The sequence below is a fragment of the Aspergillus flavus genome, chromosome 8 (genome assembly GCF_009017415.1).
Source record: "Aspergillus flavus chromosome 8, complete sequence".
NCBI classification, from domain to species: domain Eukaryota; kingdom Fungi; phylum Ascomycota; class Eurotiomycetes; order Eurotiales; family Aspergillaceae; genus Aspergillus; species Aspergillus flavus.
In genome coordinates this window covers 2,194,563-2,222,251 of record NC_092403.1, presented here as the reverse complement: position 1 = coordinate 2,222,251, position 27,689 = coordinate 2,194,563, and the positions used below count along the sequence as shown (strand labels likewise).

The following is a 27,689-nucleotide window of genomic DNA, read 5'->3' as shown; positions in this document are numbered from 1 at the left end:
TCTGTTATGTTTGTGATAATGAAGCCGAGTCTGAATAGAAACACTATATATTTGTCGTGTACTATCTCTCTAGAAACTATGACAAATTTTGTTTCCCGAGATCAAAAATACAATCCCTTTCCTAACGGCTACACTAAGAATGGTTCTTTAGTGTTCCCAGTTGTCGTCGCTGGCAAAGCTCGCGCACCAATGGAATCGTCCCACGTTCAGTCATTCATCATGGTGTATCGGATATTGATGATATATATGTACTGCGCCGAATAAGATCGGCACTCATCGTGGAACTTAATTCTCATCAATGAGAGAGGGGTAAAATCTCAGCAATTACCTTGTAGCTGTATGGACCTGATAAGGATAGGGAAACAGGGGCAACGAAGCCACCGTGGTGAGAAGATGAGGGAGGAAAGGAGGGGGACAGAGGGGGTGTTTTATACTCCGGCAGCTTCTGATGGAGCCTGAGCGCCTGAAGCTAATTCACCCTTGAGGTTACTCAACACTCCATGGGAAGTCACGACTTCCAAGCCTAGACGGAGTTGCTGGAGAGGAGGGCCTTCGCGGGAGTAATACTAGTATATATACTAGTAACGACCGAGATCCTGAGGAGGGTTTCGTAAATTGGTCGTTGCGTACAACCCCAAGAGGGTGATCATGACGAGATGATGCTGCCCAAAGCCCAACGCGGATGCATATCATTTGGACAACATTTTGTTATTCTGTGGCTATTGCATCCTTTTCATATTTCGCAGTTGTTGGCTACTGCCATGCCCGGAAGGTAAAGGGGTTAGCTACTAGGTAGCGATAGACGAAATAATTAATCCATAGCTGGCATGCTGATATACTATTGTATTGCGCATCTGAAAGCGATACACTTGAACCTAGAATTTAAAGACCCACTCACATTCTTGCTAAATCTTAACAATGCTATCAAGTTCTACCTCAAGAAAAACAGCCCTTATTTAGTGAGTGCCTCAACAACCTCCTTGGCACCTCTATCACCCGACCTTACCGCACCTTCCATATACCCCTTCCAATGCAACGCAGTCTCTGTCCCCACAAAATGCACACTTCCAAACGGCTTTCTCACAGCATCCTTACCCACCCGAGAAATCACACCTGGGGGAGAACCCGGCTCCGGTCCACCAAGGAAAAAGTCCTGCTTAGTCCACTCATACTCGAGCACATTGATGGGCTCCGGGACCTTGATCTTTTCTCCAGATGGGAGATCAGTGTTCTCAAGCGCGGAGCGGAGCTGCTCCCATGCTGTCTGACGTCTTTCCTCCTGCGAGAGCTGGGACCATTCACGACCACGTCGCCCTACAGTAAAGCAGGCGATGGACCACTGTTCGTCATCTGGGAAGCTGTTGTCCATGGTGAAGGTGAAGGGTCCTGTCTGCGATTGGATGGCGCCGGTGAGGCCGGCGGCTCGCCAGAAGGGTCTGTCAAAGACGAAGATGATTTTGCTGTAGTAACCTAGTTTGTTTTCTTTTACAAGAAGTTGTTTGTATTCAGGGAGGGGTGGATCGAACGTAATCTTCTTGTAGAGGGGAGTTGCGACGGATAGGATGACTTTCTTTGCGTGGAAGGTTGTGTTGTTAGATGTGTGGACTGTGCATGCTCCTGTGGCTGGGTCCTGTTTGATTTCGGTTACAGGACTTGAGAGGTGAATGGAACCTGGCTTTAGTTCCTTCGCCATATTCTGGGAAATGGTTTGGTTGCCTTTTGGAATGGTGTTAGTATCGTAGAAATCATATATATGGTGGGTGTGTTGAATTTCTTACCCTGTCGCACGCGGAGCTGCTGGCCTCCATTCTTGCCGTCTGAGGTCACGGCCTCAAATCCGGTACCAGCCTTCAGAGAGATCAAGAAAGCCAACAGACTCACATCTTTGGCTTCCACGCCAATGAGAGACTGGATGATGGTATCAAACAGACCCGCAATCAATTCGGATTGGAAAGTCTGGATACAGTATTCCTGCAGACTGACGCTGTCCAGCTCCTTCGCATTGGGACCCGAGCCAGGGTCTTCCAGGTTGACGTCAGAAACGAGGTCATTAAAATGCGCCAACACTTGAGCCAATGCTGCCTTGTCTTCCTCGCGCACCTAGAAACGCGTGTGTATTTATTAGTACTAGACAGCCTTGCCCAGGAACAGAGGGGTACCTACCGGAAGTTCACCATGCTTGAACAAAACACAGCCCTCTGGGCTTTGGAAAATATCATGGCCTGGGATTTCCTGGGTTTCCACTTGCAGTCCATACTTCTGGACAAGTTTATAAATCTCGCTTTGCGTGGTGTCATTGATCCAGGCGGCGCCGACATCGTTGACACCGGGGCCGCTTTTCTTGGACGGCACGGTCAGTGTCTTACCTCCTACACGATCAATAGCTTCTACTACTGCATAAGAGAGTCCGGCTGCTTGCACACCCAACGCTGCCCGTAGCCCGCTGAGTCCGGCGCCGATGACTACCACGTCAACGGTCTTGGAAGAACCGATATTTGACTGAGACGCCATTCTGACAAAGGCTAGACTGTATGATGGGTATAGAATAGAATGAGAAAAAGATCGATGGCACGAACAATCAACAACATCAACATTGACTTTATATGTTTCTGGCCCTCTTGACGTAGGCTACCCAGATAGGAAACACATGCGCCGAAGGCGATAAGATATCGCGATAAGGATAAACGATCTTATCGATAAGATCGGGCCCCGCGGCTCCCGTCCTATAATAGCTCACCACGAAAGAAAGATCTACATGCTAGCAGATTGATCAGCAGGCTGCATTCATTCAGCACATTGACGACAAATCAATAGAGAGATCGTCCATTCTGTTTAGCAATGTTAAAAGGTTATTCTGTTGCCTGCAGGACCAGGTTCCTATGGAGTGCACAAAGATAATACCTGATGACAAGCAGTGTACCGTTGAGACGTTTTCAAGCGCTATTTAGCGCTGAGACCTTCTTTGTGCCGTATAATCTGCAAGCCAGGCCTTCTGACCGAATATCATCGCCATCGACCTGCACAGAAAAGCTCCTGAGCCGTGCGCGGGTGCAGCACTCTATTGATTGGAGGCTGTAGCTCGTAAGCATCTGACGCGAGCTGATCAAGTCAGCCATAGACAAAGATTATACCACCAATCTTATTAATAGTAATCCATGAATGTGAAATAACATCCTCTCTAGGGTGTCGAAACGCGGTGGGCGTTTTGACTTTTGCAAAATGAACGATTTGCCACTCGATCATTGTATATTGGGTTCAGGTAGTATGCTACGTGCATGTTCTTTGTTGAATGCTCGTGATAAAGGCTTGTCAAAATCAACGCAGTTTCTCGTTTCTATTGCTTGCGATCAGTAACTCTATTCCATATCAGGTTCTCGTTAAAAGGTTCATAGTATAAAACTCCTCCTGCCTCGTGGTTCACAGCCAATGCAGAAATGTATCTCACAGTATGATTGACCTAGCCTTGAGCACATATGGTAAATGAGGTTCGGCGGGGGGCTTTGTTCATAGTTTTCAAAGCTATCAGCATAAATTAGAAACATGATGAAGCAGTCTTCTTTGTACTGTGTGCCTCTCTGTGCATTCGTTGACCGGGAGGGTATTTTGGAAATAGGATGTTTCAAGTACTCCCATAGCCTGAAGCAGCAACTTTGCATCCTGATGTTAGAAGACTATGTAAGGCTCACCGAAGGCATCGCGTAGAAGGAGCTTATCGGTATATAAGCCCGAGTTACCATTGCCACGACAAGGAGGAAAGGCTCTGTAGGTATAAAGAACCGGACATTGCAGGCAGAGGTAAACCTTGAGCGTTAATTCGCATACGAGCCCTATCTCGTCCAAGAGTAGTACTTCACGGGCGTGTCGTTATTCGTTGCAGTCACCTAAATCTCTCAAAGCCCAAGGCGGCGAATTGTATTGGGGTATGCATTAAAATTAAATATGATACAATGTAAATATTCTCGTCAGATAGCGTTGATATCCATCATAACCATCGCGTCACGCGTGTTCATCCACAATGATAATACCCTTAGCCCAAACCTTGCATAGGTCATAATGCTCAGCATATTCATTGCCGAAAGCAACAATGGCCGGATGCACTATGATCAAAGCATTCTTGCCATCTAATTTTGCGTCATTCCCATGTTGACGATGAAGTGCATGTGCACTCATTACCGGATGCTCTGCTCGAAAGACAGGAAGCTCATCCATACAGTAACACCTCATGAAGGATCGTTGCGTCCACAAGGAGATGGCCAATTCGCCAGCGGTGTGATAAAGCTGGTAGAGTTCTTGGTTGCGCTGGATTGCCCATGAATCATTTCTGTGTCGGAAGAGTAACCGAACAGGACCAGCTAGGAATTCAATCGCCAGCTCACTAGTAATAGCTTCCACCTTCGCGCGCAACGGTGCATTGTGCACAGAGTTCGGGGGAGGTGTGGCCAGAAGCCGGAGAGTTTGCGAACGCCAGATATGAGCTTCTTCTTTGTTGACTACATTGGGTTAGCCTTCAGTAGACAGTTTACATGGTAGCTCAGTGGACATACCTTCTAACATCGATGCGTATAAATAAGATAATGTTTGAGAAGAGTGCGCCGTTGACGGTTCTTTAGACTCTCCGAAGGCAAAGAAGGGGTTAGCAAAGATTGATCCAAAGATATCCTTGGCCAGCAGAGCCTGCATGAGGAGGGCAGGGATTTTGTCTGCCATCGTTGGCGACTTCTCAATTAGTGTCGTCCAATCCACCTGCGCGCAATATCCATCCAGCCGTTCCAGAATGGCGTCCTTCTCCTCGATCGACAAGCTATCGAGCGCACGTATCTCAGCGACACTATAATTTTCTGCCCATTGTCGCATTGCAGCCTCAAGACTCGACAGTTCTTCACGTATTTGCCGGCTGCTTTTGGTGACCCAGGAGCCGCTCCTGGCCGAGCGAACTTGCGCCTGCAGTCGTTTGCGATCATTGTCCAACTCGGTAATTCCTCTGGCTAAGGCAACAATATGGCTCTCCATCTGCTTGACTTTACCGTCGCGGGTTCGAGGATTCTGGGCGGGTTCGATCTTCGTTGACGAATGGACAACCTCCGAGTCCCCCAAATCGGCGGGATTGTGCTCCGGGTGCTCTTCCATAATTTGGCTCGGTTTCATAGGGGGCGAACCCCCGGATTTTGACTTGTTTTTTCGATGCGTTACGTGCTCCGCATTGGACTCGGAATCTTGCTCGGAACGGGGACCTTGACCCTGATTAAATGTGCGCTGTTTCACTCGAGTCAGGACCGTGCGACCGGGCGTAAACAGAGTTTATACATACTGCTACAAAACCGCATCCCAGGAGAGATTTTTTGGTGTGGATACGCGTGGCAGACCTTCCAAGTATTCCTCGGCCGCTTCCGTGCTCCTTCTGAGCGTGCTCTGCGTCGTAATCATGGCTGGACTGTTTCTAAGACGGAAAGGACGTTGCGATCAGCCTTTTTCGTGTTTCCGAGCAAACATGGTTTTCGGCCTACCTTTCCACCGGCTTCCATGTGCTCTTTTTTGTCGGCAGTGTGCTGGGCCATATTCTGCGATCTGCGATCATAAAATGCGCTGAGTTTTGAGAGAATGTGACGAGGAAAAGAGGGGGGAGCGCTCTCTCATCAGCAAGAAATCCTGGAGAAAGCGACCTCCGTTGGGATGTCGTCATTGGTCGCCCCAAAAGGGGGAAAAGGAATCAGGGGAGAGGGAGAGTCGGTGCATCATCGGCCCAGTTCGGGGTCCGTGGACGACTAAAAACAAAGGAAAGGCTTCAGGAGCTGCAGGGCGTCACCAGTCATAGACGGCGTGTTTTATTCGGCGGCAATGTAGCACAGTGAAGGTAATAATTCTATAACACTAATGGGTGGGGACCAGGATCACAAAGTGGCCCTAAGATAAGTTCTGCAACCGTTAGGGCAGCTTATTCGGGCCTATCAGTCTGGCCAGCTGCACCGTCAGCTGGTCTAGGCCAATCAATCATTCAGTGCGACTGCACAAGGTTTCTGCTCCCTGTCCATTTCTGTGACTCTGGAGCTGACGAGGGCCCAGGAATCGAAGGAATCACATCAAGCGATACAATAACAGAAGTTGAACCGTTGCTAAGTCGGTGGTGCGTGAGGATGTAATCAAGAAAAGAAGAGCTAAAAGTGGAAACTAAAAAATTTCCGACACTTTGCGAGTCAGTCACGCTAACCCGATTGTGGGAGGTGCTCGCGCCAATCCGCCGCTATTACTTCGGCGGCAACTGCTGACCATTGACAGCTGACATCTAGACTGGAGAGACTTGTGTACCTTTTTTTTTTTTTTCTTTTTTCTTTTTTTTTTTTTTTTTTTTTACTTGTCTTTCTCGTATGAGTAGCTTCTAGCGCTTATCGCTCTGGTTGCTGCTCTCCTTTTCCGGTCTAGTACGGTTCTAAAGGATTTCTATCAGACGCATGGTCATCCACCTTACCTGACATATATATAACCGGCGCATCATATGCTATATCGCCGTACAAAGTAGAGAGAGAGATATATAAATCAGTTCGGTCACCGGATCCCGTGATTAATACTCCGTATGCAAGACACCAAGTAAATACGGGGAGCGTACGTAGTGCTTTATCAACATTCGTATAAGAACCCCAATGCCTGGGGCTTGATTTCTGGTCATAGTTTTTGGCCTCTCTGAAGGGCTTACTAGCAGTATGTGACAACAACACACCAATCTCCTTTTTTCCGCATCCAAGAAATCATATGCAGTAACTTTTTATTAGGTAACGTGTAATTAAGAGTGTACTATGACTACGAGGAGTATAAAACTTTCCTAATGCGAAGAGCTGCTAAGCTACGAGTACCAGTTGTGGCGCATTAATGTGGAGGAGTCATAGCGCCGCAATCAGTGCCTGAGGCAGGAAAAGTCATCTTTGAGTGACGGTCCGAGAGCTTTTCCATGTCCATTATGAAGTACCCGGAGTCAGTCCCTATCCCGTTACCTCTTAAACGATTCTATCTATTACTCTGAAATTATGTCAACCACATGCTGAGAAATCCACATAGTTAGATTACAATATTCTCATAGCTATTATTAGTTCAATGTCTTTAACGGTAAACGCTCAATCCGGCCAGAATCAGAATTTCAGTCAATGTTCAGGCTATTATGTGAGATCTGAAGGTATCACGGCAGACCGGAGGTGCCATCAGTCCATATCTCTATCAACTGCCATGAGTGAAGATAGATAGATACTAAGCTAGGTGGTGCGACTCAACTTGCATTCATGTACAACATACCCTCGCTCACGGTGCAGATACGATTTAGTCTTGGCGCCTGTTCAGTAACAATTGCATAGACACTTTTCTGTTCACCAGTCTATAACTAGGCAATTTAGTATAGGAGATATCAGAGGAAAATGGGCTCCACAATACCGAGGGACATACCTACGTCATGAATAAGACTATGCTTCTCCATACGCGAGCCGCCTCCACGGGGACAATACCAACGTGCTACTGCGAGGTGAGCGTCTAACGCAATGCACTGATCTACGATCGAATGAGCCGCCCAAGTGCCTTGCCTATTGTCTTTCAATGTAGAGAGGAAATTAACCATAAGAACCCTTCCCCAATTCCATGGAGTGTTACTGAAAGGAACCCAGTGAGGTCACTTTATCCTGATAAACGGCTTCATATGGATCTAAGTGAAGCTCATCCGTTGTAGGTGTCCTCGGTGTATCTGAGAAATACTGCCTCCACCTGAGATATGTGGGAGGTAAGCTACTATGGTAGAATGCGAAAGGCCGTTAGTGGGTTTACGAACCAGTTCATTGACTCAAGTCTTCGAGGTTGCTTTTTCATAGCTTGGCTTCTCTTTGTTTTTCGATATGATCCGAGAATAGAAGGCGAGGTATCTGAGAGGTCATTATCACTGAATATGACGTTGAATAACCTCACGGAGTAGGAATTGGGATAGGGAGTGGGGGAATTGCCACAGTGGCCCTGTCCAATCTACCAACGTTTGCACTCTACCATAGTACGGATCTTACAATGGACTTAATCGCCGACAAGATTACAATGTCCAATATTTACTATTATCCTTTGTCTTCCGCAATTGTGAAGTTCCGTTCCATACATAGAGGGAGAATAACTCACATGACCTTGACCAAACACACACAGACAACAGAGTCTAGAAGAACAGTAAGTGTAGAACATGAATAACCCCAAATACCCGAGGTAAAGAATAGCTCCAGAGATACGCTTCCCACAGTGACGTCGACGCGGAACAATCAATCCCGTGCGTCCTACGAATGACACCCCGGATAGGAACTTAGTATTGTTCTTTACAGCGGATCCACAATTGCGGGGATTGAGTTTGACCTATTTATATCACTATAGTATCCTTGTATTATCACTGGAATAGTGGTTGGGGCAGCTTGGGTGGTCATTAAGGTTCTGATTTCTTTGTCTCAACGACGGCTAAGTAGTCCTCGGTCAGGAACCAGGACGAAAACATATTCGTCAAGCAACGGGGCAAACTTCAGAGTTTGCGGAACAATGAACCTGAAACCACTAGTTATGAATTAGCGAGCCCATGGTTGATCGCGCCTTTGTTCTCAGGGTTCTTAGTCCACTTCTGTGGCTACGCGGGGGCTTCGTGCATTGGGTAAACAAAGGACGAGAGTTGAATAAAGTTTGACCGCGTGACTGGAGGCTATACATTGTATTCTGAATGGCAATGGTTTCGAGGGTAGTGAAGAGGGGAACAGTCATGGAGACTGTTGTCTTCGCTATAGATGTTCTTCACTCTAGGTATGTATGTTATGGCATTGTGCTATATACAGTGAATAATATCATATTCATGGTGGTCACGATAACCACTCAGACTGGGTCTAAGCTGTACAATATCTTGGTAGATTCATTAGTGTGGTCTCTATTGCCCTGCCCAGGCCGCCACGGGGCAAAGAGTCCCACCGTGACCAAGTCAATATTCAACATTGACCAAGAAGATTTGGCTGACCTGAATGCACCCGTCCATCAGTGAAGTATTATACGGTCATCCGGCAGACGCTATCAATGAAATGGCTCAGTCAACGGGAAAGTGGATACGATTGTCAATCAACTCCAGAGAACGTGAATCCCAGACAGCGTCTGATTCATTCACTGACATCATTCGGCCAGAGTAAATGCTCTCGAGATGCAGGTTATAAAGCCTCAATCACGCCCCGTTCGGCTGTCTCTTTTCTGTACAACCCATCCTCTCAACCGTGATCTATCCCACCACGCCATTACTCTGCAACGACTTACGACACTTACCTTTACACGAACATTTCACAATGAAGGCCTCAACCGTCCTTCTGTGTCTCTTCGCCGCTTTCGCGGCCGCCACTGAAGGTGATCCCACAGTGGCTGACGAAACTCCTACACCCACCCAATGTTAGTATCTTTCAGTTGCAGTACACGTGCACTTGACACAACGCTATGGCTCTACCCTTTGTTCCGTCCACATCGACTAACTGTAACTGTAGCCCTGCGGACAGTCGCCCCTACACGTCCTATAAAGTTGTACGACCTCACTCCGGAGGAGCAGCGATTTGTCTTCCAGTACATGAGGGATCATGGATTTGGACCGTATCCGGGTACAGTAATGCCCGGAGGTTGGCGGTGGCCAGACAAGCGCGACGGTTCCCTTCAGCCTGAGACCGAGTTTAACCCTGACCTGTCGAAACTCATGCACATCATGGACACCATGCCCAAGCCACAAGGAAAGATCAACCATTACATTGGGGAAGAATCGAAAGGCAAGGATGACTCGAATGAAGACGACGAGGAGGATGAGGATGAGGACGATGGCGGTGATGACGAGGACACCTCTCCTGCTAGCCACCTTGGAAAGCGGAAGCAGAACCCCTGCAAGCGAGGTTGCAGAGCTGATGTTCATTGTTGTCCTGGTGACAAGTGCTTCTATGGGGTTTGCTTGGGTCCTCAGATTCCGCCTAAAGAGTCAAAGCGTGAGGTCTACGAACGGGATGCACCGGTGGATGAGACGCAGACGTCGGGAGAGGATGCTGAGAATGTGGACGAGGACGACAGTGCTGATAACGCCGACACCTCTCCTGCCAGCCCCCTTGAGAAGAGGAAGCAAAACCCTTGCAAGCGTGGGTGCATAGCTGATGTCCATTGTTGTCCTAAGGACAAATGCTTCTATGGAGTTTGCTTGGGCCCTCACAAGCCGCCTAAGCAGGCCAAGCGCGAGATCTACGAACGGTATGCACCTTCGGATGAGACGCAGAAGTCGGGGGAAGATGGTGAGGATGTGGATGGTATCCGCTTCGAAGGGCAGAGGGACGACCGATGCGCTCGTTACTGTGAGAACGACAGCGCCTGTTGCAAGAGTGACAAATGCGTCATGGGTGTTTGCTTGGGTGTTGGCGAATTTCCTTGAGTTGCGAGGGTCTAGTACCTAACGTGACGGGCATTAAGAGGTGGTGGATACTTTGCTTCTGCTGGACATGGAAGACTGGAAACAGGGATTCTATTACTTGCAGGCAAGAATAGGAATTCGCTTTGCGTTACTTTATCAATTCTTGATTTATCTTAACTCACTGAATCTCATTATTAGTTGATCTTCAACCCTGTAAGATTGTACGCGTGTGGGCGTTTAAAATGCTCGAAAAAGACTACTCTACGGTGGAAAGACAGGTTTATGCCAGATATATGTCGTAGCTGACTTCCGGGACAAAAAGTGATATATGGATGGTCTTTAGAAACAGGTGCCTGTATTCCACTCCAAAATGTATCTCTACATTAAAGGACATATCGACTAACAACAATCCAACGGTTAGTGGAAGATAGAACGGGTTGGAGGAGCAAAGCACATACAAGGAAAGGTTTTCACGATCCGTCAGGTCCAACTGGTTCTTATCCACTAGACGGGCGTGCTTGGTGCCATCGTTGTCAACCTCTTCAACCACACCCGTATCGGTGACAAGTGTTTCACTCTGCAGCAGATCACGGCGCTTGTTTTCCTTCGAGAGATACCATCGCAGATATACAATGACGAGTGATGGTAGGATGCAGGCGACCTGTAATGGTGAGTATCTCAATCCTTAATGAAATGTTAATTCAAAGACTTACGACCAATAGAATAATCCAAGTGGGACGATACCGCGGCTATCAGTTGTCTCATTAGCCAAAATGAAAGCAGCGAACAGATTCAAAAAAATCATTTCATACCTTCCATCGCGGTTGAAATAACTGTGGCGAGAGGATATTTCCCAATCCATATCCAATATGATACATCGCGATCACCGTGGTCTTCTTAGTATGCCCAGCAGATGCGTTGGCAGCCCAGATCATGACAACTGCATACGGAATGCCGACAGTTGAGCGAATCCATATCCCTGTGATTAAACCCCATCGATTGGACCAGGGTAAACTTAGCAACAGAATGCTAGATATTGCCCCAGGAATGTATGCAATGAGAGAAATCCAAGCTCTGCAGTTCTATTTCATCCTCGTTAGCTTATTCTAGATAAGTAAAGATTTTTTCTTCACACTCTGGCCAAACCTACTGTTGTCTTCGCTAAAACCACTGCTGCCGAGGCAAGCGAGAAGAAGCTGACTATTCCGGTTACACACCCCAGTAGTGTGGTCTGGAGCACAGTGAATCCAAATGAGTTAATGATTAGTGAGTATTGGTTGGTCATTCCGTTGGCCATTTCCTGAGACCAGGCGTGTAGGAAGAACAGCCACGACTTTGGATCTTTAACTGCCTCGATAAACCTAGCAATCGTCAGTTCCTGAGTAAGACGGACCTTATATCTGTGAATGTAAAAGTTGTAATGGTATCATACTGGTACTTCTTGAATTGCTTCTGCTCAATGCCCGAATGGTTATCCTTTATGCGAAGGATTGCCTGTGCGCGCTCTTCTGGCGTAAGGAAGCTGGCTCGCAGAGGGTTGTCAGGGAAGAAGAGCCACACTGCCAACCCAAACACCACTGTCACTCCACCAGTGATGACTATGAATAGATAAGTGTCTAGCTTTGTTTTTTGCTTCTCCTACGAGGGACATACCCATAAACCATTTCCATGGGGCAAAGGTACCCGTCTTAATCCACAAAACCCCATAGGAAAGTAGACCAGAGGTGATAGGACTGGCGTTTCCGATTGACCACATGATAGGCATTAGAACGGCCTGTTCCTGATATGTGAAGAACATAGACAAGATCAACAGAAAGGCAGGTACGATGGATGCCTCTGCTACCCCTAGAAAGAAACGAACGACGAACAACGTGGCAAAGCTATTGCATGGTATATGAAGGAGCGTAATACCTCCCCTGATCAGGTCAGTGGAAGCCCCAATGAGGAAATAAGAGAACTGGTAGTCCTTACCACACGACAAGATTGATAGCCAGCCATTTGGCGACAGGGAAGCGCTGAAGGGCCCAGTTCTGCGGCCACTCCGCGAGAAGGTAACCGAAGTAGAAGATTGATGACAACCAATTGTACTGAGTCGAATTGAGATGCGCATCATCCATAATGCCAAGAATGGCTGAACTTCCCAGCTAGAGAAAAGACAGATGTCAGCTATTGCTGGTACACTTCTGGAAACCGATACGTACTGTCTGCTTGTCCACATACATGATATGATACCCTATACAAAGAAAGGGCAAAATCCTCCACAAACATTTATTTCTAATTTTGATTGCCTCCTCTGGGGTAGGATCCGCCACTGATACTTTCGAAAAGAGCTTATAACTTTCATCGGCATATCGTTGACTGAGCTTAGGTAGTTGAGCAACATCATTGACGGTGCTGACTGAGTCTGTGACCGTTGCTTTCGACATTATCACTTCAAAATCCACCAACGGGTCGACTGTGTCAATGGAAGCAGAACCAGTGCTGGAATCCGGGATGGGGTTGTTTTTGCTTTTCTACATATTGTGAAGTATAGTCCAGGATAGACTATCCTCTGCCCAGACATGAAGTGCTTGCGGAATTTGCCCGAAACCCTAAAGGCTTTGACTTAGACTCGAAATAAGCTGAAAACTACATGGTTCAAGCCAATGAGATTGACCCGTTCGTAAAGCGCACGATTCGCTCTATTCGCGTCATATCACGCAAGGTTCGGTAATGGATAACAAATCAGGGCACCATTTTCGGCCAGCAAGTTTATTCGCAACAGTACTCCCTTAAAGTTACAGATTATTGGGTCCAGCAACGGCCATCATGATGCGGGGATGAGCTAGTAGGGGCAAATCCCGCGAACATGCTTGCATGATTCATGCACGGCTTGCGTGCTTTCACCACACTACTTAATGATTGTCCATATCAGATAAGGGCTACTATTTTCCTTAATTTCTGTTTATCGGTATAGCCGCGCTGCAAAACTGTATATAGAGGAACGATCCTGCATATCCTTCGAGTTGCCATATTCAATGACCTGTAGGGATCACGTACAACAAAATGTCCCAAGAAAAGGTAAAAGTTATTATCGCCGGAGCTGGAATTGCTGGCCTCTCCGTAGCTGTCGCATTAAGCCGTCTCCCGTATATTGAGGTTGAGTTGTTTGAACAAGCGACCGAGCTCCGAGAAATCGGTGCCAGCATTGCGATAAGTCCCAATGTAAGACTACAGCCGCAAAACTTGTTACTCAACTAATCATGATGTACAAGGGCCTTCGCTCACTCGAAAAGCTCGGTGTACTGAATGCCCTCGACGAAGACGTTGCTTTTCGTGGCCCTTCTGGTATTCCCATGATTTACAGGTAGCGAGCCCGGGTTATGTTTCTACTATATCAAATGCCCAGAGACACTTACGATCTCAATTCAATCAGACATTGGAAGACAAACAAGGTTATACACCATGACTATTTCGCTGAGGTTACCGTCCGTCACCACGAAACAGCAAGATTCCACCGCGGACATCTGCATGCAGCACTACTGGAACATGTCTCCTCGGAGTTTATTCATCTAGGCAAAACGGTGGTTTCTGCGGATGCATCGAATGACAAAGTAACACTACACTTTGCCGACGGAACATCTGCACATGGAGATATTCTGGTCGGCGCGGACGGAATCCATTCGGTATGTGCATTTGGAGTATCTAGCCAAACCTAGCAGCAGCTCACAGTGGACTAGAAAGTAAGGAAGTCCTTCGTCCCCGATCATCAGCTGTTTTCCACCGGAAAGGTCTGGCTACGGTCGACATTTGACGCGTCTCTTGTGGCACACATTCGGGATCTTCCGTTAGATTCCACGCATTGGGTAGGTATATTTCGTGCAGCAATTCAAGTTCATGGTGCTTATCAGGTTGGAACAGTGGGGACCAAAGGAGAACTTCTTCGCGTCTCGACTTGGTATCAGACCCTCATCTTAACTGTTCTTAACGATGGAGCTTACGATCCCGGCAGGAAAGAACCAGTATACCACTGTCGGCAGCTTCGACTTACCAGTTGAGACGGATGGCAGGATTAGGAATGTAAAATGGGATGACGAGGAAAATGTTGAAGTACTACGACAGCGCTACAAGGTATTTGTCTTCTCTGGGCTTCTGGAAGTAGATAGCTGCTGACGAGCCATTTCTGGCTACCCAGGACTGGAATCCGGTGGTCAAAGCCTTGGTGAACTCAACACCCTATACGCGCATTTATCCGAACTACGCTGGCGAGCCTCTCCCCACCTGGGTATTTGACTCAAGAGTGACCTTGGTGGGTGACGCAGCGCATACCCACGGTGGTGCCTTTGCTGCTGGAGGTTCCCTCGCCATTGACGACGCATATGCATTGTTTCTTGCCTTTCGACATGCCCTGGGGTCTTCTAGAGCACAGAAGCCAAAGGCATATGAGGTCAGAGCTGCGCTCGCATTGTACGATGAGACTCGGCGCCCGCATACAGAAAGGCTATTGACAATTGTCCTTAAAGGTATTGGGGGCCAGGCAACGAACACAGACTCCGACGAGGTGTTAGTAGAAAGAGTTCGGAACAAGCCAAACACAACATGGCTTTCAGAGCACGATGTGGAGAAAGCATTTCAAAGCGTCTTACAAAAGAGATCTGTAACCGGAGAAAACTTGGTAGAGCAGGCTACAAGTAAGCTCTGAAGTGTTCGTGGTGTAAGATGAGCGTTTTGTGGATGTTCCAGTAGCGACGATATATCTGCTGCTAGTTAGTTTCTCGCTGGCGACTAGAATCATACATCGCTCAATAGACAATAATACTCTCGGGTACTACTAATTAGACCAAGAGAACTGGCCGCCAAGTCATTAGTCGATAGTCAACGTAAACACGTAGAGTGGCTTGAGAGCACGTCTACAGGGCAGTAACATGACATTCAAGCTTGTTCATGCTTCAGAGTGCAACTGACAACAGACCCTCGGAACCTAGTCACTATCTCCATCCAATTAGGGGGGGATATTTATAATAAATTACGCCCAGACTCGGACCCAGTACTGGTGAGCTTTAGTGCGGATGGCATCATAGTATACTTCAATGTCACAATTCCCCATTGGCTCAACCGCGCCTCATTGAATTACCCAAACTGGTTACCTTCTTGCTAACCTCCGCAATGTATTATGATCGATCTAACCGAGCTAACCCCTATCGCCGATTTCCGACGCTCGCCAAGTGTATGTACCACTCGCCAGTTCCAAAAGATGGGAGGGATTGCCGATGACCTTAGCACGTAGTAGATCGCCCCCAGGGAGGAGTAGCTTCGGTTTTCGGAGTGCAAGCCCGAAGAATAGATAGTTATATACTGAATTCCTAGGTCATGCACTTGTTGGTGTACTTCTGGATTCAGAAGAGTTCTATCCTACTCTTTCAGGATGCCGGTAGTTCATCTTCCTACTAGCACCACGAAGACCCCCAGTGAAACCGTCTCAGCATTAAAAAATGAGACAGACTCATCTAGCAGCCGTAAAATAGCTCCCCTGGGTGAGCCATTCAGCGGGCGGAGACTTTGGTTTCAAAAGGGTCAAAAGTACGACCCCGACGCAATTGCAACTCAGCCGTCGGTCTATGATAACCCAGACATCGCACAAGAATATCAGCCAAGCGAGGATTGGGAGAACTTGCATCGATTTGATCCCTCCGCAAGATGGACTTGGCGCGAGGAAAAGCGGGTAATCCGCAAGATTGATGCTCGGATCATGATATGGACGGCCATCATGTTCATGGCTCTAGAGTTGGATCGAGCAAATCTTACTCAGGCATTAACAGACAACTTCCTCAAGGACTTGCATCTCACCACTAATGGTTGGTCCCAATAATAGCGTAACAGTCCATTCCAAGCACTAATGGAACACTAGACTATAATTTGGGAAACACCGTTTTCAAGCTCTCTTTCCTCTGCGCGGAACTTCCCTCTCAACTGGTTAGCAAATGGATAGGACCGGACAGGTGGATTCCTACACAAATGACCCTCTGGTCGGCAGTTGGTATGGCTCAATACGGACTCCAGGGACGATCGTCCTTCCTTGCCTGTCGAGCCCTTCTCGGACTTCTCCAAGGTGGATTCATCCCCGATGTAAGTTGGCAACACAAAACCACTTGTCCACCGTACTTATACGAGACAGGTTATTCTTTACCTGTCCTACTTCTATAAATCGCATGAGCTATCTGTCCGACTGAGCTTCTTCTGGACAGCTTACAACCTGGCTGATATCCTCGCGAGCTTTCTAGCCTTCGGGTTATTGCGCCTACGTGGCGTGCAAGGCCAGGCAGGCTGGCGATGGCTATTCCTCATTGAAGTACGGATCACAACTCCACTAAAGCCTTGACAATAGCTAATAGAAATAAAAGGGCTTGATAACCCTATTGGTCGGTCTCATCGCATTCGCCCTAATGCCGCCAGGACCTTGTGAAACTGCCAACTGGGCGAGAGGCAAGAAAGGCTGGTTTACTCCACGGTACGTTCTTCACCACATATCTCACTCCTATGTTCCCTAGAAACAAAATCTAACAGATCCCCCAGCGAAGAAACAATAATGGTGAACCGCATAATCCGCGACGACCCAAGCAAAGGCACAATGCATAATCGCGAAGCCATAACCCCCAAACTCCTCTGGAAAAGCCTCTGCGACTACGACCTCTGGCCCATCTACGCCATCGGCCTCACATGGCTCACCCCCATGACGCCACCCGGCCAATATCTAACCCTCACTCTACGAGGCATGGGCTTCAACACATTCGTCACAAATCTCCTCACAATCCCTTACACATTCGCGCAGATCCCGACCATGTTGATTCTCACATACCTATCGGAGAGATTCGGCCAGTTGACCTGGGCAGCAATGTTCACTCAGATCTGGGCTCTCCCATTCATCATATATCTCTATGTCGTCGATATAAACAGTATCAATAAGTGGGTTGCGTGGATTATTTTAACTATTTTCTTATCCATTCCTTCTGGTACGTTAACTCTATCTAACCTATGGCCTATAAACATGAACGTGAAAGACTAATGAATTAATGATAAAAGCACACCCAATCCAAGTCGCCTGGAACTCCCGGAACTCGAATACCGTTCGATCGCGGACAGTTTCTGCTGCCGTGTACAATATGTGCGTGCAAGCGTCTGGGATTATCGCCTCAAATATTTACCGGCAAGGTATGCTTTTACCTTCTTTCTCTGATTGTATCTTATCTGACTTTGGTAGACGATGCGCCTCGGTATAAGAGGGGGAACAAGGTTCTTGTTGCTTTGGTGGTTACGAACATCTTTATCTATCTGTTTACTAAGGCGTACTATGTTTGGCGCAATGCGAGTCGGGACAAGAAATGGAATGCTATGTCGGAGGAAGAGAAGAGGGTTTATTTGGCTACGACTAAGCATGAAGGGAATAAGCGGTTGGATTTTAGGTTTGCGCATTAGAGTAGTATATGAGCGATATGGGGGTTATAATTTGTGTTTAATGGATTAGAGCTTTGAAAGTTGCTTTAATGGAATTACTGGGTTAGGTTCAGGTATAATAAAAGATTTGTATACTTCGAGGAGAAGACAAGCATGCTTCCAAATGTGTTGCTACGTGTTGAGTGTCTATTCTAATGGAGAAGTCTATCCTTGGTCATCTCGCTATTCATCATAGAATATACAGCTTTCTAGTCAGAAAAGACCTTTTTACCAAATTTATCCATTATTACACCCCACCAACCCTAAACACCGGATACAAAATCCCCCCTAATCCATACTTATGCCAAATTATACGATCGAAACTACATATCAACACGCTAATGCAGACCAAGAGCGACGATCGTGCATGATGCTATCCAACATCCGTCTGATGTGCTTAACCGCCAAGCACACTCGCTTACACTAACCCAACACGAGAAACGAACGACCACGAGGCCGAGCTCGCATCTAGACCACCTAGCTCGTAGTGCTGTACGTGGCTTATATAACCTTATCGCGATTGGTGTGTGATTGATAGTGTTTTATGAGACTAGGTGGCGTAACCAGCATGTCAAATGACCCCATCGCTCTCTGGTGCATGACCGTCCTGTGCTTACTGTTCCGTACACCAAGTTTACTCCAGAGATCAACTGCAAATGGCGAGATATTGCATGATTCCCGGACGGCATTGTGAATGTCTTGAGTAACACTCTTATCGATGGCTCTGAGCGTTCTCAATGGTTCTTTTGGCTCGTGTCTGGAACAGATAGAGAGGCTCAGTATGCGGGGTCCGGGAAAACGGCACAGTTGGGATGTAACCATCATGGCGATATGGGATGTATAAAGAGGTAGGTTGTCGGACCCTGTCTGCTTTCCATACATGCAGATCGTCTGAGATAAACGAAGTTCAACAACACCCGAATATCATTCACAAATGGCTCCCTCCGTCGCTGACAGTACTACTACCCCGGTGGTCCCCATCGTGGAAGGAGATGTATCAGCAGCAAAGACCCGGACCCTACAAAGAGAGCCCTTGAAGCTTAGCGGGGCTCTCGACTCCTTCGATTCCTTCGATGTTACTCCCGTCATTGGCCGGGAGTTCCCATCGGCTAACTTGGCAGAGTGGCTGCGAGCTCCCAATTCTGATGAGCTGCTCCGCGATCTTGCTATAACCAGTAAGGATATACCAGTCGTAACGGTGGGGTTGTGGCTAAAGGGCCTTTAGTCTCCCAGCGTGGAGTCGTTTTCTTTCGCAAGCAGGATGGACTAGACGATGATCTGCAGAAAGAACTAATTCAGCGACTGGGTCTTCTTGCCGGCAAGCCCAGTACATCTGGTCTTCATGTGCACCCTATTCACAATGCGGGACGCGAGCACAATGTGAAAGATAACGAGATCAGCGTCATCACTTCTAAGAACCATGACCAGCTGTACAAGGGACGTTTACATCCGAAGAAGCAAAGCGCTAGAAGGGAGTGGCATAGTGACATTACATTCGAGCCAATCCCTAGTGACTATACCGTCTTGCGATTGACCGAGCTTCCCAAGACTGGCGGTGGTGAGTTAATAATGCCACGAGGCTGAAGCTATACAGAAGGTTAACTAGTCATTACAGACACCCTCTGGGCATCCGGTTATGAACTCTATGATCGCATTTCGAAGCCTTACCAACAGTTTCTAGAAGGTTTGACTGCGACATATGCCCAGCCTGGGTTTAACAGGGTTGCTAAAGAAAATGACTTCGAAATTTTTACTGGACCTCGGGGTGCTCCGGAGAATGTTGGTGATAAATTGGAGGCCATTCACCCTGTTATTCGTACGAACCCAGTAACCGGGTGGAAGAGCGTCTTCGCTGTTGGCGTTCACGTTGCGAAAGTCAATGATCTCTCCGAAGAAGAAAGTGACCATTTGCTGAGATGGTTCGTCTCTTTGATCGTTGAGAACCATGATCTTCAAGTTCGTCTGAGATGGGAGAACCCCAATGACTTAGGTGAGTAATCCCTCTTCCTTACGACAGTGCAGAAAGAGAAGCATAGTATCTAACGTAGTGCAATTGTACAGCTATCTGGGATAACCGCAGTGTCTATCACGCCGCCACGTACGACTACAAGGAGAAGGGCTTCGGTCCCCGGACGGGTCACCGTGTTGTTGGTCTAGGAGAGCGGCCTTACTTTGACCCAAAGAGCACAAGTCGGCGTGAAGCCTTGGAAGCTGAAGCCGAATCGTCATAGATAGATCAGTGAGCTGTGCAATGGAAGCAACCATATGAACATTGTCATTGTGTTAAAGTTTACTTGGACGAACGAATACAATCAAATCTTGAACAAACATGCAGAGTTAATCATGCCTGACCATGATGCTAGTGGCACTGGCAAAGTAAGCGGCCTACAGTGCTCAGGTTAAGTGTTAGTGTAGCCTTGTGGTCAAGTGTATTCTCCTCTTTTATACTCCGGTTGGCAAGACTGTAGGCTGATAAGGTAAATACAATCCACGCACTTTGACTGAAACTAATCTAGCTCAAGCTTTCTTCTCATTTGCGCTCACTATCTCCATGAAAATTGAAGCGATTCTGTCTACTGGACCTTTCGAGCAAAGAGTATTTTAAACCAGGACGATAACATGCGAAATGAGATTGATTGGCCAGCTCCCGGAAACCATTAAATTCCAGATCCGGTTCGCCGATCATGGCTCGGGTTCTCCTTTCTAGGAACTACTTCACCCGTTGATATCATCAGCATTCAACCAGAGTCTGCGACAGTTATTCTCGTTTACTCCTAGTATGTTCCGAAGAATCAAAGGCAAAACGGCTTCTTCATCGAACCTGTCGGTCGGAGCTACCGGGTCTCGCTATCAGTTCAAATAATTAGTTCAAGAAAGACCGCAAGTAGGTCGCGTTTGGCTCGCAACGTCTGAGGCTCCTGACCTGGCCAAGATGCTTGACAATCTCGGCTAACCAGTCGTTTAGATCAGAAAAAGATCAGTTCATCGTAAAGGATATACCCAAGGACATATTTTCCAACTTCAATGAGAGAATACAGCCACAGCTGGTCGAGAGTCCATACATATGACTACCCCGGGATACCATACCCGACGAACGAATATTAGTCTACCGATATCTGACAGACGACTTTCTCAATCTTGTCAGAGAGGGGATTCCTATCTATGCCCGCAAGCAGATTCTCAAGGCTAGCCTGCGAGGCATCGCCGAACGTCATGATCGGCAAAATGTTCATCTTGGTGGTTTACTCTGCTCTTCGCACCAGCCAGGCAGCTACATGGTAGCGCTAACTATCCTTAGATATCAAGCCAGACAATATCATGGTTGACCGCTGCAATGCCCAAGACAAGACCATTATCGAACATATCCAAATCATAGACCTTGAAAACGACGCACACCTTCCTAAAGGTAGGTGTATCGAAGGTATGCTCGCTGGCAATGACAATTGGCGTAGTCCCGAGGCACATCTCAAGGGCGAGCTCAATAAACCAACCGACATGTTTTCCTTTGCCATTGTAGTAAGTAATCCAATCCTATGGGGAAATGGTGCATTAATGGGTACTATCAGTGTATCTATGCAATTCTTGGACCTGTAATCTTTGGCCCCGACGACGATTTTCGCAAACATGAGGCGCAAGGCGTACTGCCTGCTCTGATTCGCCTGCAACGTCAGGTTTCGTACTTTGGCGATCAGGAGGGCCTCAAGGGGCTCATGAAACATACTGATGATGATGAGGTTAGCTGCCAAGTGTTACAAATGCTTTGGGAAGAAAGACATGAGGAACACATTCCATACAAATTATTTAGTGAATGGCCAGATGTGTTTGATCCAGTATTCAAGAATTCAAGGATTTTATCTTGGGTTTGACAAGCCTAGACCCTCACAAACGCCTCACAGCACGACAGGCGTTGGATCATCCTTGGCTAGCGAATTTTTGATGGCATGTATCTTTCGTTCAAGAAACCAGTTTCTTCACCAGGACTTTTATTTTCCCAAACAGAGCTTCTGAGAAAACCTGATAGATTGACAAGATGGCAGCCGGGAAAGATTTCACTTGTATTGTAGCCCGCATAATGATGACATTAAGGTTACCACGTCAAAGAGCATAAGTCATCGTGAAACCTCGTAAGCCGAATCGGCATAGATAGATTTGCGAGTTGCACAGGGTAAACAAACATAACAACGTGGTCATTTTGAAAAGTTGCTTCAGACTTGGTAGGAAAGATCATACTCCTCAATGAGAACGTCTGCACATGTGGCTCCCACAAGATAAGCTGTCACCTGCGTGTGGCTGTTCGGCAGGACAGGTACCACACTCATGTCTGCCACTCGTAGTCCCTCCAGATTCCGGACTCGGAATGAGCGGTCCACAGCTGCGTCTGGATCATCTGGTCTCCCCATCTTCACAGTCCCAGTCATGTGCCAGGTTGAACTGACAAATTGCCTCCAGAATTCAAGGATAGCCTCGTCACTGTCCCCCTGTGGTCGAATCAGGTCCCCTATGGTATCCTTAGAAAAGGATGGGTGGGCACTTAGTTTCAGAAGATCACGGTAGCTCTCAATAGCAACACGGCGATCATAGGGATGTGACAGAAACCTAGGGTTGAATAAAAGAGGCACCGTCGGGTCGGCAGACTGCAGTGTCACTTCACCCCGGCTCTGCGGGTTCATTAAAAAGGCCACAAGACATACATAACTAAAGTCCTCTGAAACTCCTGGAATGAGCATGTGGAACGGGAAGTGCGAGACTAATTCATAATGTGGAACCGTCTCGCCATTGAGAAATTCCTGTTCAGCCCGGGGAAGCTGCTTGAACTCAAAAGAGTCCACGACCGAGGGGGATTTCAACCAGCCACCCACGCACTGGCAACCAAAAATGGACCACGACCCGGTCCCATCGATCCTCCAGGTCTCCAGAGCTTCCTGTGATGCGGTTGGCTCTCCGTAGAACGAATGTCGGTCGTTGCTTTCTTTGCTTCGTCTGAATGCAAGTGGAACATGGCAGTGATCCTTCAGGTTCTGGCCGATAGCAGAAAGGTCACAGATTATAGGGATCCCATGCTTAGCCAACTGTGATGCGGGTCCAATACCGGAAAGCATCAACAGCTTCGGTGTGTCAAGGCTACCTGCACAGAGAATGACCTCTTTGGAGGCGAAATCTGTAGAATAACAAGGTTAGTCCACTGTCGAACAATGAGAATAAACTGCGACCATGGGATACCTACAGCGAGCCCCGGCAGCTTCAACACCAATGACACGCTTCCCTTCGAGCACCAGTCTCTCTACTGAGCACTCGGTAATAGTAGTGAGATTATTGCTACTATTTTGGAGCAAAGTGGTTGCAGTCGTTCGTCGCCCTTGGTAGCAAGAATTGATCACGGGTCCTATGCCTAATGGATTACCGCTGTTAAGGTCCCGGGTGATCGGAAAGCCTGCATCACGAAAGATATCCAACATAGGCACAATATCCCGCTCCCATAGTTTGGCATAGCCTACCTTGAGTGGTCCGTGTTGGCCGTGGTCATCGCGTCGAGGAGCGACGTAGTCACCGTAACTGGCCTCAGCGTCCTCTGTCTGGAATGACTCGAGAGCTTTGAATCGCGCTTGCATATGTACCCAATCAAAGCGAGGATCGTCGACGAGGTCCGCCCAGCGATCGTAGTCTCCGCGACATCCAACAGTCCAAAAGCCAAAGTTTATCGCAGTACTGCCTCCCAAACCCCGTCCCCGACTGTAATCGAGTTGGCGGCCATTGCAATATTCCTGCGACACCGTGGTGTAGCCCCAATTCATCCCCGGCTGCTGTAGTGTGGCCCATCTCTGCCCGTCGACCATGAGGTCTTCTGAGTCATTGTGTTTTCCAGCTTCTAATAGGAGGACCCTGGGTTTCTCCGAACAGGATGCCAGTCGTGAGGCAATGGTACATCCTGCAGGACCGCCTGTGAGGAGGTTAGAGTGAGCCCCTCAACGCAACTTGCAGACTCTGAGAACTAACCTCCAACAATAATAAAATCAAACTCCTTAGTATTGTTAGCCATTGTTTTCAGAAATTGGTCTCCCAAATGGGCCTCGTGCTCTAGGCCAATGTTAAGTGGGAGATGCCCACCGAGTGAAAATTGTACGTTTGACAGCTGACAGCTCAGTAGAACGAATTAGCCTAGGAGCCGAACCACTCTGATGGAGTTGAGGATGAAGAGATGGCGAAGAATCTTGGGAACTATGACATCAACATCTAAATAATCATAGGAGAAAACGCCACTACTCTGGATTGAGTTTGATTTAATTCGGCACGTTATCGCATCCGGCAGCTGCAAGTAAGCTCAGCTATCGGTTTCTTAGAATGATTCGGATGTTACTAATCTATCTCCTTTTCGAGCAATCTATGCTGGATTTGACGAGTCAAGATCCTGGGCGCGATTCAAGGCACGTCAGGCTTTGGCGCATCCGTGGTTAAGGGATGCTGGAAGAGTCAGCGAGTATGGTTGAATTTGTGGACCATGTCCCCACGTAACAAATAATTGCTTTATCCATATGGTAGATTGTCATGACCTTTGAGACTCCTTGACATGGGAGTTAATTGCTATTTTCTCATTTGGATTGACGTATGGCACGTGCTGGGCCAGAGGGATTGGCTCAACACAAATGCCGAAGCCAAGACTGCCAAGATGGTCCACAGTGGGACTGTTGATACTCAGGGAAATCCTTTCCTCTCTTATTACGCAGTGATCGTCAGACGATCTATGTCATAGAGCTATGGCTGGATTATTAGGGCCTTACAGTGTAGGCTATAACATTCATCGGAAACATGGCATAAATCTCTCACAATGATTCTATCAATAGCAGGCTTCCTATTTACAATGCCTCACCGTCTTCATCGGGGCTAAAACAAATATATCCAAGCGCTTATATAATACACAGAGAAGATGATCATGTTGGAAATGCAGGTCAAAGAAGTGAACCCAAAACTCAGGTTCCAAGTACCATAAAGGATATCAAACCACCCCATATCCCAACAAATGCAATGGTGACAATACTAGCTCCCGCTTTGTCGCCGGTTGTGATCGACTTTAATTGGCTCTTATCAGAGCTGCTGTCATCGCCGCTCCCTGCGTTTGGATTACTGGTACTGTTTCCGCCTGTCGTCGAGGTCAAGGGGCCGCTCCCTTTCTTTTCCGTGACCAAGACCGAACTCAGCACGTCGGTGGCGCTGATCTGCTCTTCCATACCAACCCAGCCATCCCACTTCGATTCGTGCCAGCGCACTCCACATGTGTTGTTGCTCATCCCGCTGCACGACGCGGCGGCCCCTTGCGCGGATGCTTGCAACTTGGGCAGAATTTCGTCATAGGTTGATGGGACCAGCAAGGCAACAAAGGCAAGCCACCCCGATACAAGACCCTTGAACAGGATTTCATTGTCATTGCAAACCTCGTTTGGCTCACAGAGAACCTCGGACATGATGTAATTAAAGTCTTGCGGGAAGAATGTGTTCAGTGTAACCCCCAGAAGGCCGTCAACAGCTGTCTTCCAAGTCTCCTTCTCGGTCTGAAATAAAGTGGTTAGCTTTGGAAGGCGAAAGAGCAACCACGACACTGCCCGCAACTAAAGAAATGGGCCTGGTATGAGCACTTACCATGTTATACATGTACGCCGCACCAATTAAGTATGTGCCATAATTGTACGACCATTGGTTGTTCCCCTGGGATTTACACCCACCTTCTATATCGGTGGAGTCGGCAACATTCCATGTCTGATTATTTAGCAGTGGCGAGGACGCACTCCAATCCCAAACCTTTTCCGCCCACTCGGTATAGGTCTGGTTGTTGGTATACCGAGCGAGACGCGCTGCCAGCTGGAACAATAAACCGTTCGAAATTGAATTCTTCATGGCGTAGCCAGCTTGGTACGGGAAGATCTGCCAACGCAGGCCACCACCACAATTGTTGCTATCCCACCGAGCCACTTGTGTGTTGAAAACCCCCTGTGCGAGGGACAGCCAGGAGTACCCGTCGTCGACGTCGGGGAACCCGATCTCGGCAGCTGTCATGGCGGCAATCCCCCAAAAGCCTTGGTCATCGTTACCCTGGACCACAGGTCAGAAAGGCTCGATTGGATGAAGTTGACTTTCCATACCAAGTAGCTACTATAATTGGCTGGCATGTAGTCTCCGTTGCCAGCCTGCCACTCCATACCCTGACTAACTTCCGCATTGTAGGTGGTATCGCCGGTATAATGCCAATAATAAAGCAAGCTCAAGAACAAAGCACTGCCTTCCCACCACTTGTCTGGAAATGCCCCTGGAATCTGACCCGTCTCATTGCCGGAGTACCATAACATCGAACCGTAGGCGGTCTGACTGGCTGCACTTTTAATGGAGTCTGTGATAGACAAGGGTTATCCGTTAGTATTCCGCACACGGTCTTTCGTAATCTGGCAGTGACGCACCTGCATCATTGATGTCAATGCTCAGCGCCTCAACGACACGACCAATCCCTGCGAGGCAAACAATGGCCCCAAGAAGCCCACCGCGGGGCACACGCATTTTCGAATAACGTCCAAGTACGTAGTGCGATAATGAGCCGGCTGACCTAGAATCTGGGGAGATGCGAGGATGTCGTCGTCCGGTGGGCTCTAGGTGGGAAAGGTTTGGAAAATGGGCCGGAGCAAACAGTCGGCAACATCGGCACCTTTCTTTTATTAGCTACCACCACCCAGGCCCGGGCTGCTGCGAATAAACCTCATGGAGTGGAAGACTACAGCATCCCCCCTAATAATCCAGCAGTATGATTAGTGGGATTGCGTGTCGGTCCAAACCCTAGAGAGTATGGTTCAAATCGTACGGAGCAATCACCGGTAGTGAAGAGCACCAGGCACCGGCGAAAAGTCATCTCTCATACGTATGCAGTGGAGCCGACGGAGCCAATCTTCTCGCTTCTCCGCGGTAGTGGCCAACCAAGCTTTTTTGCCAGGAGACGCGGCGCGAAATCAAGACTCGGAAGCGGATCATTAAAACTCTCTGTATCAGCCAGTCCAGAAGACATAGGCTCAAGATAGAACGGTTGGTTCATGGCTCGTGACATGCCAAGGGCCTTTTGTTCGAATCCAAGATGACAAGAAAACAATTTGAGCATTTGTGTTCCACCTCACGTGACAGGAGCCCCTGAGTGATCAAATCGCGCAGCCTGGGGCATCTCCATTTGCATCCCCACTTCGGCAAACTAGAGTTGAATAGCCACCAGATGATTCTGCATAGTTACTATCGTAGACCAATCACAGGGTACCATAAAAACGAAGATGGATGGAATAACTAATTCATCACAACTGTCTAAAAGTTGTGGGCCTGAAACATTGATACCTATGCCACAAAAATCCTGATTAGAGTAACCGTATGTTTAAACATCCGTCGGGAGTTTCTGAGAAAAACGGATAAACGTACCACGAGAGGCCAGATCAACCAAACCCGATACTCGCTTCTGGTGTCCACATTCGGCTTAAATCCGAGCATAACGCCGAACGGATATCTTTACTCAAAATATATAATCTCGATGTGCTGTCATGGCATGAATCTTGCATAGAACATTTCATTCATTCAACAAGACTCACCACGTCTGAGTAATTCTTATGGAGCTTTCTCGGCGAAGAGGTAATGGCGAAGTCCAGATCTATTAACAGCAGCCCATAAGTATGAGCAGGGCGAGTATATTGATCTAGTTAATTTTAAATATTTTGACGGCGAGTCGATATCTGTATCATACAACTTCCCGCTTCCCACCCTTAAGGAAACTCCTTGGTCACTACTCGTATCTTTGTTTCGGTAT

At 47.7% G+C, this 27,689-nt stretch overlaps 10 protein-coding genes across 10 annotated transcripts; 5 read left to right on the top strand and 5 right to left on the bottom strand.

Moving 5' to 3' along the window:
• Nucleotides 1-388: 388 nt before the first annotated feature.
• F9C07_2287553 (uncharacterized protein) lies at nt 389-3,830 on the bottom strand. Its single transcript, XM_041295198.2, has 3 exons — nt 2,164-3,830; nt 1,779-2,100; nt 389-1,716 (listed from the first exon to the last, which is right to left on the bottom strand). The coding sequence occupies exons 1-3, from the start codon at nt 2,509-2,511 to the stop codon at nt 953-955; spliced, it is 1,434 nt and encodes a 477-aa protein (XP_041151044.1). The 5' UTR covers nt 2,512-3,830; the 3' UTR covers nt 389-952.
• On the bottom strand, nt 3,831-6,126 carry F9C07_2287552 (uncharacterized protein). Its single transcript, XM_041295199.2, has 4 exons — nt 5,505-6,126; nt 5,309-5,437; nt 4,545-5,253; nt 3,831-4,490 (listed from the first exon to the last, which is right to left on the bottom strand). Exons 1-4 carry the CDS (start codon nt 5,553-5,555, stop codon nt 3,997-3,999), a joined length of 1,383 nt encoding a protein of 460 aa, XP_041151045.1. The 5' UTR covers nt 5,556-6,126; the 3' UTR covers nt 3,831-3,996.
• A 2,906-nt stretch (nt 6,127-9,032) lies between these two features.
• F9C07_2287551 (uncharacterized protein) lies at nt 9,033-10,724 on the top strand. The gene is made up of 2 exons (XM_041295209.2): nt 9,033-9,414; nt 9,507-10,724. The coding sequence occupies exons 1-2, from the start codon at nt 9,315-9,317 to the stop codon at nt 10,421-10,423; spliced, it is 1,017 nt and encodes a 338-aa protein (XP_041151046.1). The 5' UTR covers nt 9,033-9,314; the 3' UTR covers nt 10,424-10,724.
• Nucleotides 10,725-10,754: 30 nt separating this feature from the next.
• F9C07_2287550 (allantoate permease) lies at nt 10,755-12,940 on the bottom strand. Its single transcript, XM_041287459.2, has 9 exons — nt 12,604-12,940; nt 12,374-12,546; nt 12,056-12,318; nt 11,835-12,000; nt 11,553-11,763; nt 11,215-11,484; nt 11,116-11,151; nt 10,861-11,063; nt 10,755-10,801 (listed from the first exon to the last, which is right to left on the bottom strand). The coding sequence occupies exons 1-9, from the start codon at nt 12,826-12,828 to the stop codon at nt 10,786-10,788; spliced, it is 1,563 nt and encodes a 520-aa protein (XP_041151047.1). The 5' UTR covers nt 12,829-12,940; the 3' UTR covers nt 10,755-10,785.
• A 288-nt stretch (nt 12,941-13,228) lies between these two features.
• Nucleotides 13,229-15,346, top strand: F9C07_2248191 (monooxygenase). Its single transcript, XM_041287453.2, has 7 exons — nt 13,229-13,606; nt 13,657-13,748; nt 13,818-14,067; nt 14,122-14,247; nt 14,303-14,339; nt 14,394-14,512; nt 14,577-15,346. Exons 1-7 carry the CDS (start codon nt 13,448-13,450, stop codon nt 15,081-15,083), a joined length of 1,290 nt encoding a protein of 429 aa, XP_041151048.2. The 5' UTR covers nt 13,229-13,447; the 3' UTR covers nt 15,084-15,346.
• Nucleotides 15,347-15,806: 460 nt separating this feature from the next.
• F9C07_2287547 (major facilitator superfamily domain-containing protein) lies at nt 15,807-17,353 on the top strand (the record flags this gene model as incomplete). Its single annotated transcript, XM_071510912.1, has 5 exons — nt 15,807-16,236; nt 16,290-16,507; nt 16,557-16,730; nt 16,783-16,889; nt 16,955-17,353. Coding segments are annotated over 5 exons (1,326 nt in total), but the record flags the coding sequence as incomplete, so codon positions are not given.
• Nucleotides 17,354-17,460: 107 nt separating this feature from the next.
• On the top strand, nt 17,461-17,936 carry F9C07_2287546 (uncharacterized protein). Its single transcript, XM_071510911.1, has 2 exons — nt 17,461-17,590; nt 17,640-17,936. The coding sequence occupies exons 1-2, from the start codon at nt 17,542-17,544 to the stop codon at nt 17,852-17,854; spliced, it is 264 nt and encodes an 87-aa protein (XP_071367431.1). The 5' UTR covers nt 17,461-17,541; the 3' UTR covers nt 17,855-17,936.
• Nucleotides 17,937-18,074: 138 nt separating this feature from the next.
• F9C07_2287545 (putative taurine catabolism dioxygenase) lies at nt 18,075-20,203 on the top strand. The gene is made up of 4 exons (XM_041295210.2): nt 18,075-19,047; nt 19,098-19,430; nt 19,488-19,862; nt 19,934-20,203. Exons 1-4 carry the CDS (start codon nt 18,807-18,809, stop codon nt 20,101-20,103), a joined length of 1,119 nt encoding a protein of 372 aa, XP_041151049.1. The 5' UTR covers nt 18,075-18,806; the 3' UTR covers nt 20,104-20,203.
• Nucleotides 20,204-24,461, bottom strand: F9C07_2287543 (glucose dehydrogenase). Its single transcript, XM_071510910.1, has 5 exons — nt 24,379-24,461; nt 23,867-24,331; nt 23,097-23,810; nt 22,103-23,030; nt 20,204-21,592 (listed from the first exon to the last, which is right to left on the bottom strand). Exons 2-5 carry the CDS (start codon nt 23,907-23,909, stop codon nt 21,157-21,159), a joined length of 2,121 nt encoding a protein of 706 aa, XP_071367430.1. The 5' UTR covers nt 23,910-24,331; nt 24,379-24,461; the 3' UTR covers nt 20,204-21,156.
• Nucleotides 24,462-27,277, bottom strand: F9C07_2287542 (endo mannanase, GH76 family). The gene is made up of 5 exons (XM_041287460.2): nt 26,609-27,277; nt 26,317-26,558; nt 26,005-26,249; nt 25,505-25,954; nt 24,462-25,416 (listed from the first exon to the last, which is right to left on the bottom strand). Exons 1-5 carry the CDS (start codon nt 26,611-26,613, stop codon nt 24,838-24,840), a joined length of 1,521 nt encoding a protein of 506 aa, XP_041151050.2. The 5' UTR covers nt 26,614-27,277; the 3' UTR covers nt 24,462-24,837.
• Nucleotides 27,278-27,689: the final 412 nt, after the last annotated feature.

Coding starts and splice junctions, on each gene's coding strand:
- F9C07_2287553 (XM_041295198.2), bottom strand. CDS start 2,511: ATGGCGTCTCAGTCAAATATCGGTTCTTCCAAGACCGTTGACGTGGTA. Junction 2,101..2,163: donor TCAAGCATGGTGAACTTCCG/GTAGGTACCCCT, acceptor ACGCGTTTCTAG/GTGCGCGAGGAAGACAAGGC. Junction 1,717..1,778: donor GCAGCTCCGCGTGCGACAGG/GTAAGAAATTCA, acceptor CCATTCCAAAAG/GCAACCAAACCATTTCCCAG.
- F9C07_2287552 (XM_041295199.2), bottom strand. CDS start 5,555: ATGGCCCAGCACACTGCCGACAAAAAAGAGCACATGGAAGCCGGTGGA. Junction 5,438..5,504: donor ACATGGAAGCCGGTGGAAAG/GTAGGCCGAAAA, acceptor TTTCCGTCTTAG/AAACAGTCCAGCCATGATTA. Junction 4,491..4,544: donor ATACGCATCGATGTTAGAAG/GTATGTCCACTG, acceptor AACCCAATGTAG/TCAACAAAGAAGAAGCTCAT.
- F9C07_2287551 (XM_041295209.2), top strand. CDS start 9,315: ATGAAGGCCTCAACCGTCCTTCTGTGTCTCTTCGCCGCTTTCGCGGCC. Junction 9,415..9,506: donor AACTCCTACACCCACCCAAT/GTTAGTATCTTT, acceptor CTGTAACTGTAG/CCCTGCGGACAGTCGCCCCT.
- F9C07_2287550 (XM_041287459.2), bottom strand. CDS start 12,828: ATGTCGAAAGCAACGGTCACAGACTCAGTCAGCACCGTCAATGATGTT. Junction 11,764..11,834: donor AAGCAATTCAAGAAGTACCA/GTATGATACCAT, acceptor GACGATTGCTAG/GTTTATCGAGGCAGTTAAAG. Junction 11,152..11,214: donor TATTTCAACCGCGATGGAAG/GTATGAAATGAT, acceptor GACAACTGATAG/CCGCGGTATCGTCCCACTTG.
- F9C07_2248191 (XM_041287453.2), top strand. CDS start 13,448: ATGTCCCAAGAAAAGGTAAAAGTTATTATCGCCGGAGCTGGAATTGCT. Junction 14,248..14,302: donor CGTTAGATTCCACGCATTGG/GTAGGTATATTT, acceptor AGGTTGGAACAG/TGGGGACCAAAGGAGAACTT. Junction 14,513..14,576: donor TACTACGACAGCGCTACAAG/GTATTTGTCTTC, acceptor CTGGCTACCCAG/GACTGGAATCCGGTGGTCAA.
- F9C07_2287546 (XM_071510911.1), top strand. CDS start 17,542: ATGTGCGTGCAAGCGTCTGGGATTATCGCCTCAAATATTTACCGGCAA. Junction 17,591..17,639: donor CTCAAATATTTACCGGCAAG/GTATGCTTTTAC, acceptor TGACTTTGGTAG/ACGATGCGCCTCGGTATAAG.
- F9C07_2287545 (XM_041295210.2), top strand. CDS start 18,807: ATGGCTCCCTCCGTCGCTGACAGTACTACTACCCCGGTGGTCCCCATC. Junction 19,431..19,487: donor GCTTCCCAAGACTGGCGGTG/GTGAGTTAATAA, acceptor TAGTCATTACAG/ACACCCTCTGGGCATCCGGT. Junction 19,863..19,933: donor GGAGAACCCCAATGACTTAG/GTGAGTAATCCC, acceptor GCAATTGTACAG/CTATCTGGGATAACCGCAGT.
- F9C07_2287543 (XM_071510910.1), bottom strand. CDS start 23,909: ATGGCTAACAATACTAAGGAGTTTGATTTTATTATTGTTGGAG. Junction 23,811..23,866: donor TGATTTTATTATTGTTGGAG/GTTAGTTCTCAG, acceptor ACCTCCTCACAG/GCGGTCCTGCAGGATGTACC. Junction 23,031..23,096: donor TGAAGCTGCCGGGGCTCGCT/GTAGGTATCCCA, acceptor GTTATTCTACAG/ATTTCGCCTCCAAAGAGGTC.
- F9C07_2287542 (XM_041287460.2), bottom strand. Junction 26,250..26,316: donor CATTGACATCAATGATGCAG/GTGCGTCACTGC, acceptor TGTCTATCACAG/ACTCCATTAAAAGTGCAGCC. Junction 25,417..25,504: donor CGGCGTACATGTATAACATG/GTAAGTGCTCAT, acceptor ACTTTATTTCAG/ACCGAGAAGGAGACTTGGAA.